Source organism: Dendropsophus ebraccatus, chromosome 14 (genome assembly GCF_027789765.1).
Source record: "Dendropsophus ebraccatus isolate aDenEbr1 chromosome 14, aDenEbr1.pat, whole genome shotgun sequence".
Lineage (NCBI taxonomy): Eukaryota > Metazoa > Chordata > Amphibia > Anura > Hylidae > Dendropsophus > Dendropsophus ebraccatus.
This window is the reverse complement of record NC_091467.1, coordinates 25,217,126-25,225,863: the sequence shown is the minus strand read 5'-3', so window position 1 is coordinate 25,225,863 and position 8,738 is coordinate 25,217,126. Positions and strand designations below refer to the sequence as shown.

The 8,738-nt window shown below is 41.9% G+C and overlaps 1 protein-coding gene across 1 annotated transcript; it reads right to left on the bottom strand.

Annotated features, from left to right (window-relative positions):
* Positions 1 to 286: 286 nt before the first annotated feature.
* On the bottom strand, positions 287 to 3,645 carry LOC138772896 (keratin, type I cytoskeletal 17-like). Its single transcript, XM_069953653.1, has 7 exons — positions 3,144 to 3,645; positions 2,872 to 2,954; positions 2,442 to 2,598; positions 2,106 to 2,267; positions 1,901 to 2,026; positions 1,567 to 1,787; positions 287 to 1,161 (listed from the first exon to the last, which is right to left on the bottom strand). The coding sequence occupies exons 1-7, from the start codon at positions 3,591 to 3,593 to the stop codon at positions 777 to 779; spliced, it is 1,584 nt and encodes a 527-aa protein (XP_069809754.1). The 5' UTR covers positions 3,594 to 3,645; the 3' UTR covers positions 287 to 776.
* Between the last annotated feature and the right edge of the window lie 5,093 nt (positions 3,646 to 8,738).

Below are 8,738 nucleotides of genomic sequence, written 5' to 3'. Positions count from 1 at the left end.
TATGGTGGTACAATGTCATTATGGTGGCCAAGGATGGAGCTCACTTAAGTGTGTCCTCGCATGGCAGCACTGGAATCGGAGCTATTTCATTGGCTTTAATGTTATATATTTGGTTGATCATTGTAATGGACCCCACTATGTGTCGGTAGCTCCCTATTTATTATATCTATAAAATTTACTGGCAGCAATGAATATATAACATTTCCTCTTTCTTATCTGCCAAGTCAAGCAATAAATCATAAAGGATTGGTAGATTCATCCCACAAGACAAACACATAACAACAAATTTATGGTTTATGCATCAAGCTGTTTTATTATCAGTTAGGTAGGAAGCATTCTCTGCACAGTCTGACCAGCCCCAACATGGAGTAGGCAATCCAAACACAGACAAAATACATACATCTGATGATGATATTGTGTGTAGTATAAAGGTGACAAGAGTAGAGCAGAGGACAGAGAGCGGGAAGAATAAGTGGAAGGTGCTCACAGCTAAGTAAAGTCCAGAGGTTTAGAGTAAACAGTTTGGTGTTTTTTTGTCAATTAAAGCAGAATGACCAGGTGTCTACAAGGTGGCCACAGATAGGGGGACGACTACGCCTATACCATGCTCATGCATGGAAATAACACCAAACTTGTCTATAGGTTATATCTGGTATTCTCTATCAGCCCTATACAAATCAATAGATTGAATGCTCAAAAATGTTTTTATTGCCTGGTTCTTCTGCTTTAATATAACAAGACCATAGAACATAATAAATGTGGCTAGGGTATTCTATCTAATTCTTAGTCTGGGAATAGGATCCACTGCCTGTGCTTCCCATGCCACTTATGCTTCCTGAGCTTCCCATGCCACCCATGCTTCCTGAGCTTCCCATGCCACCCATACCTCCTGAGCCTCCCATGCCTCCCATGTTTACTGAGCCTCTCATGCCACCCATGTTTTGTGAACCTCCCATGCCACCCATGTTTGGTGAACCTCCCATGCCACTCATGTTTGGTGAGCCTCCCATGCCACTCATGTTTGGTGAGCCTCCCATGCCACTCATGTTTAGTGAACCTCCCATACCACTCATGTTTGGTGAACCTCCCATGCCACTGATGTTTACTGAGCTTCCTGAGCTACTGGATATCATTGTTGTGTTTCGGGAAAATGGGCCCCTCCTGAAAAAGAAAAAATAGAAGTTTCAACTAAAATTCATTCTATAATATATACACATGTACATTTCATCAATAACATGGACATGGTCCACAAATGTGTCATTGGGGAATTCTAAATAACCGCGGTCTACTTTTTATGGCCCCATCTACTATACTAGCAAGAGTGGAAACCCATTTTAGCAGAAAGAGAGTAATTACATTTTTGTCCTGCGGAGGCACTATGGAGAGATCAAATATCCACATATATATAACAACAGATTAGGTTTAGAAGGCCGTAATATATGTTAGATAATACTGCACCTCGGTTGCAAGATGCAAGTGAGCCATATTATACGCTTCTACTTAGAACGTTGCCACCATACACAGATACACTCAATATGCTTTTACATTCAGTTGGTTAATACTTACTGTGTGCCTTCTCCATCAAGCAGCTGTCTGTATGTTCTTATCTCATTCTCCAGATGTGTCTTTGCATCCAGGAGACATTTGTAGTCGAAGTTTTGTCTTTCCAGGTCAGACCTCAGCTCTGACAGTTGGACCTCAACATTGGAGATCAAGTCTTGAAGTTGGGAAAGTTGGCAACTGTATCTAGCTTCAGTCTCAGCCAATGCTTTCTCCAAGGCTTCTCTCTAGTTATGGATATGGAAAAGTTACGTAAATGTGCACACTGTAGAAATGTCCACTAGGGACACATAAACCATTTAAGTTGAACTCTTCACTATGCTCATGCAATTGGACTCACCAGGTTGATCTGAGCTTGAAGGTCTATTTCCATGGCTTGGGCTGTTTTTCTGAGTTCGATGATTTCACTGCTCCATGTCTGAAGTTGTTGAGCGCTGCTTGTCATCTGTTGGTTCAGTTCTTCACTCTATGGTGGAAGAACATCATGGTCACCTTCCACTTCAAAATGATCTTGATGATTGCTCAGTGTCCTATCATTGTCCTACCTTTTCTAAGAACCACTTCTCAGCTTCTTGTAGGTTTTTGGCCATTATGTTCTCATATTGATCCCTTATTTCTGATAGGGCTTTGTTGAGGTCCATGGCGGGAGCAGCATCCACTTCTACATTGACTCTGGCACCAAGCTGAGAACGCAGGCTGTTTACCTCCTGCAAAGAAGTTGAAGATGTAAGTTCTCACCTCTAAGGCATAGTCTATGATTCTAAATGGTTACTTATGAGTCTCTGTATAAGCCTAATTCTAAAACATATTTTATGTACTGTATAAAACACAACATTTTAATGCTTATTCCTAATATTTTAGTAGTCTTCTATTGCTTTTACCTCTTCATGGTTTTTCTTCAAGGTGGCCAACTCATTAGTCAGGATTTGGAGTTGTCCTTCTAGATCTTTCCTAGTCAGCACAAGGTCATCAAGGACTCTACGAAGTCCATTGATGTCAGCCTCTACACCAGCACGGAGAGCTGCTTCAGTTTCATACCTGAAATTAAATAAAACCGTAATATTTTAGTATAGGGTAATACACAATGTGCTCCAAAACTTTCCTTCCTGTGGTGATGAGCCTATTTGGATACCGTGTCTCAGAACCTGCAAGATAAGCTTAGACATATATTACAAATATATTACAGATATTTGTTGAGTTCACATTTAGGTAAAGAATGAATTACCCTGAAATCTATCACCCTGGATACACAGTACATAAAAATAAGCAAAAGTCAAAGAACATAACATCTAAGAATGCACAAGAACCTACTTGGTTCTGAAGTCATCAGCAGCCAGTTGAGAATTGTCAATCTGAAGAAGGATGTTAGCATTGTCGGTGCTTGCTTGTAGGATCTGAAAGATGTTTGAGACATTGAGAGTGAGACATTGGCAAATTTGTAAAAATCTGGTACATTGGGTATAAAAAGAACCATTAGAAGTGGCAATTCCATTCGAATATAACTGATTTAGTTCAATAGAATTTGGTAAACTTAAATATAAAATAACTTAATAACTTATATTATATAATGTGAAGATCCATACCTGATTTTGAAGGTCCTCAATAGTCTTAAAATATCTTTGAAAATCAGGGGATATGTATGGGGTCTGCTTTTCATACCACTCACGAATGTTCCTATCAAGTTCGGCATTTTTCATTTCCAATGAGCGCACTTTGTCTAGGTAGGTAGCCAATCGATCATTCAGGACCTGCATGGTTTCTTTCTCATTGGTGCTTAGGATGTTTTCCCCTGCGTTAACTACACTGTTGGCACCACCAAAGGCATACCCAGTTCCACAGGCTCCAGCACTTCCTCCTCCATAACTAAAACTAGAGCCAAAGCCCCCAAGACTGCCAATACCGCAGCTTTGCATGCTTGGGGATCGGAAGGAAGAGTTTGAGCGTACAGATGAGATACGGGAAACACCACAACTTCCACCTCCTATTCCCCTCTGGGATCCGGCTGATGATAGATGCTTCATACTCATGGTCATGGTTTAAGTGGACAAATGCAGTGAGTGGCAAATGCTTCCTACAATGAACCGGTGTGAGTGAGCCTCTTATATACCTCTCTGTAGGGTGGTGGCCACTATGGGTTTAGTCTCCCATGTAAACACGTAATACAGGTTTCTGCATAAATCGTGAAAATCTGTGGCCATAAAAAACTCTTCATTTGGGGTTCCTGGTTGTAATTCTGAGGACACCATATTATTTCTCTTATAAAACAGTTGTATGGCACACCCTATAAGAAATAAGAATGAATGATAAATTGCTGAAGCAGATCTTCTAGACACATTTTTATCTTGGAGTACAGTATAATATAATTACATTGGGATGCTACCCTCTCATTATTTGTCTGCTTACTCTGAAGTTACGCACAGCTGTTTTCCCTTGCATCCTATTTAATGTCATAAAACTAAATATGTAGTCACACAAAGGGCACCACATCTCATGGATCCTGAGCCACACTATGGCCACTATGTGCATAGACAAGTGTTCTGACTGTACGTCCAGCTACATTGCATATGCATAATCTTCATAGTTTCACAAGGCAGTGGGGTAGGTTTGGATAGGGATCTAGTAGAGAATGTACCCTAGAGCTATGTGCTAGGTGACACCTTGGCACGATATTTGGATATCTATCCATCTAAGGTTACTTCTGGTTGCGCAGATGAAAAAAATCTATCTGAGATTGGGACTGTGACATAGTGTGACACAACAGTTGCAAAAAAAGCCATTTTTGATGTACTTTTGGTCACAGGTGTACCAACTGACCTCAATGCAGTCGTGCGCAACTGTGACTTGCTTGTGATTTCTCAACGATTTGGCTATTTTGTAAACAGCCAGGTCGCAATTGGAAAAAGGACACACAACACAAGTCGCACAAAATATTTTGCTTGTACAACTAGAATTGGACTTGCTGTCACCCAACAAGTCACCATGGAGCCCTAAGCATTAAAAAAAAAAGGTAAAGTTAAAGGGGAGAACTCTGGGTCACAAGTTTAAATCCACTGCAGGCAAATGGTGAGGGGGTTGGGGTAGAAAGAATGTATACATACTTGTCCCTGTGCCCCTGTAGCACCTCACTGCCGCTTCTGGACCCCCGCTGGCCTCCTCTGGCTTCCACTTCTGCCACATCCTGACCCAGACTTAGGACTGCCCGCCCAGGCAATCAGCGACTGAGCGGTACATGAGAAACCAGGAAGCCGGGAGAACATTAATCTAGCACCTGTCAGAGAGGTAGAGCTGCAGAGCTAGGGGGGCATGGGGACAGGTAAGTATACATTCTTTATTACAGTATGTTCTTGCAAAAAACCCCATACCACCACCTGCCTGCAGTGGATTTTTAGTTAAGTCTGGACTTAAATAACTGTTCTCTACTGACTATAAGATTACAAGGGATTCTAAGAGAATGAACTGATGCATTTCATGGTTCACATTTACTGTTGGGATGTTAGGCTATGTTCACACTACGTAAAAGTACGGCCGTTGTTGCCTATGCGTACTTTATGCAGCATGGAACATTGCCTATTCCTCTATGGGATCCCGGCCGGAGCATATACACATCGTATACGCTCCGTCCGGGATCCCCTGCTGAACTGACATGTCAGTTTTCTGCGGCCGCAATTCAGTGAATTGCGGCCGTAGGAAACCCTGTCGGTTTACACAATGAAGCGAGCAGCTCCAGCCGCTTGCTTCATTGTGCATTATGGGAAGTTCTGATGTGGACACGCGCTGATGCGCCCGCATCAGAACACTACGGCTATAAAGATCATCCGGCCGATACTGCAGTACCGGCCGGGATGATCTTTGCAGAGACCTGCCGTTCCGCGTTCACATGTACATTGTATGGGGTTTAGGCAGTGGAAAGGGGTCAGCAATGTGCGTTCTAATACTTTTTTTTATATACCCAGCAATAAACATTTTAACCTGTGCATCAGTATCTCTTCTGTGAAATCAGAACAGACAGTTTAGCGTCCCCCCCCCCCATGGGTCAATAAACTTTTAGTGCCCATGACCATTTTACCAATTCACTGGTTGCCCTTCTACAGACAACTTTTGGTAGGTACATACCAGGAACACCCAAGATCTATAGTTTTGGAGATGCTCAGACCCAGTCATGTGGCCATCACCACTGACCCTTGTCAAAGTCCTTTAGATCCTTATACTCACACTTTTCAATATTGTCAGTCTGTCCTTGGTCTGGGACTTCACCTCCTATATAATATAGCCTGTCTATTTCCCTCCCTCCTTGGCCGCGATACAGCCTCAGTTCCTGAGAGTTACTTGACCTAGCATTCCTTCTGACTGTTATCCTGGTTCTTAGATTTTGGCTTTTTGACTACTCTTCTGACTACGTTTTTGTACTGTGTTGACCGACAACTTTGCCAACCTTGCTACTCTGACCACGAGTTTTGCATTTATTTATCTTGTTCATGTTTTTGTGTCACACCTGTGCAGACCAGTGACTGTCAACCAGTTATCCGCTGCCAGTTAGGGCAGTCAAGGTAATTAGGCAGGGACAGCTGGGCGGGTGTCAGTGCTAGGGCATCACCTGTCTTGTGTCCTCTAGTCCCCAAGTCCTGACATCTGCCCTACAACAGCAAGACATTTATAAGTTTTGGCATAAAGTCTGTAAGTCAAACCTAGTGGTTATGTTAATTATTCAGCTGGATGCTTATAGAAGTGAGCACAAGGGTGTTTGTTGCAGGGAAGCAGTGAAATGTTGGGTTTTTGCATTGAGAATGGAATTAACAGCATTGGTTCTATCTTGCAGCTGACACCAAGCTTTGTAGTACAGTACAGTCTATGAAAGATGTTACAGGATGACTTAGACGCACTGAGTGTTTGGGTATTTACTTGGCAAGTAAGGTTCAATGTGTATAACTGTTAAGTTATGCACCTGGGTACTAATAACTAGGGATGAGCGAACCGAACCGTTCCGAACCAGATTCGTTACAAACTTTGCAAAAAGTTTGGTTCGGTACCGAACCGAACTTTCAAAAAGATTGTTACGAAGTTCGTTAAAACCCCAACGGCGTCGCAAAACTGTATTGTTTTCACAGAATGGAAGAGGATATAAGGAATTATTACTCCTATAATCCCTTTTATCCTTTTATTATGTGAATATCAAGATGTGTGACGTCACTACAGGAACAGGAAGTGCCTGAGCGTCCATGCTCTTTCTCATTGTGTGTCTAGACTGCAGAGAGAGAGGAGCTCTGTGCTAGTTAGGGAGGGAAAGCACATATATAGATAGGCAAACAAGTAGATAGCTACAGGGAGGTAGAGAGAGGGAGAGATAGGCACAGATAGAAAGTAAAAAACTTGTGATATCAAGGCAGAGATAGGGATATAAAAAAAAAGACAGAGAAAAGTGAATAGAGTCAGAACCAGCTACCGTTCTGTGACTGAGAGGAGACGCTAGTTGTTGCTGCTTTGGTCGGTGCTGTCAACCCCCATATAGCTGCAACCAAAAAACTTCATTAAAAAAATTAAAAAAAAAAAGCCAAAAAACTAAAAAAAAAAAAGTTTGTTTGTTTGTGATACCCTGTACATTGCTGCTTTGTTGGATGCTGTCAACCCCGTATAGCTGCAACCCACAAAGTTGTTAAAAAAAAACTAAAAAACTTTAAAAAAAAAGGTTGGTTGTTTGTTCGTTTGTGATAACCTGTACATTGCTGCTTTGTTGGGTGCTGTCAACCCGTTATAGCTGCAACCCACAAAGTTGTTAAAAAAAACCTAAAAAACTTTAAAAAAAAAGGTTGGTTGTTTGTTCGTTTGTGATAACCTGTACATTGCTGCTTTGTTGGGAGCTGTCAACCCCATATAGCTGCAACCCACAAAGTTGTTAAAAAAAAACTAAAAAACTTAAAAAAAAAAGGTTGGTTGTTTGTTCGTTTGTGATAACCTGTACATTGCTGCTTTGTTGGGTGCTGTCAACCCCGTATAGCTGCAACCCACAAAAATTAAAAAAAAAAACTAAAAAAACTTTTAAAAAAAGGTTGGTTGTTTGTTCGTTTGTGATAACCTGTACATTGCTGCTTTGTTGGGAGCTGTCAACCCCGTATAGCTGCAACCCACAAAGTTGTTAAAAAAAAAACTAAAAAACTTTTTTTAAAAAAGGTTGGTTGTTTGTTCGTTTGTGATAACCTGTACATTTCTGCTTTGTTGCGTGCTGTGAACCCCGTATAGCTGCAACCCAAAAAGTTGTTAAAAATAAAAAATAAAAAACTTAAAAAAAGGTTGTTTGTTTGTTCGTTTGTGATAACCTGTATATTGCTGCTTTGTTGGGTGCTGTTAACCCCGTAAAGCTGCAACCCACAAAGTTGTTAAAAAAAACATTAAAAACTTTAAAAAAAAAAGGGTGGTTGTTTGTTCGTTTGTGATAACCTGTACATTGCTGCTTGGTTGGGTGCTGTCAACCCCGTATAGCTGCAACCCACAAAGTTGAATCGATCAACTGCTGCCTCCTCCTCAAGTAGCCTCTCTTCCATAATACTGGCCTTGAATCGATCAACTGCTGCCTCCTCCTCAAGTAGCCTTTTCTCGATAATACTGGCCTTGAATCAATCAACGCTGCCTCATCCTCCTCAAGTAGCCTCTCCTCCATAATACTGGCCTTCAATCGATCAACTGCTGCCTCCTTCTCAAGTAGCCTCTCCTCCATAATACTGGCCTTGAATTGATCAACTGCTGCCTCCTCCTCAAGTAGCCTTTCCTCGATAATACTGGCCTTGAATCAATCAACTGCTGCCTCATCCTCCTCAAGTAGCCTCTCCTCGATAATACTGGCCTTGAATCGATCAACTGCTGCCTCCTCCTCAAGTAGCCTCTCCATAATACTGGCCTTGAATCGATCAACTGCTGCCTCCTCCTCAAGTAGCCTCTCCTCGATAATACTGGCCTTGAATCAATCAACTGCTGCCTCATGCTCCTCAAGTAGCCTCTCCTCGATAAAACTGGCCTGGAATCGATCAACTGCTGCCTCCTCCTGCTCTTCAAGTAGTCTGTTTTTAATTATACTGGCCTTGAATCAATCAACTGCTGCCTCATCCTCCTCAAGTAGCCTCTCCTCAATAATACTGGCCTTGAATCGATCAACTGCTGCCTCCTCTTCAAGTAGCCTCTCCTCCATA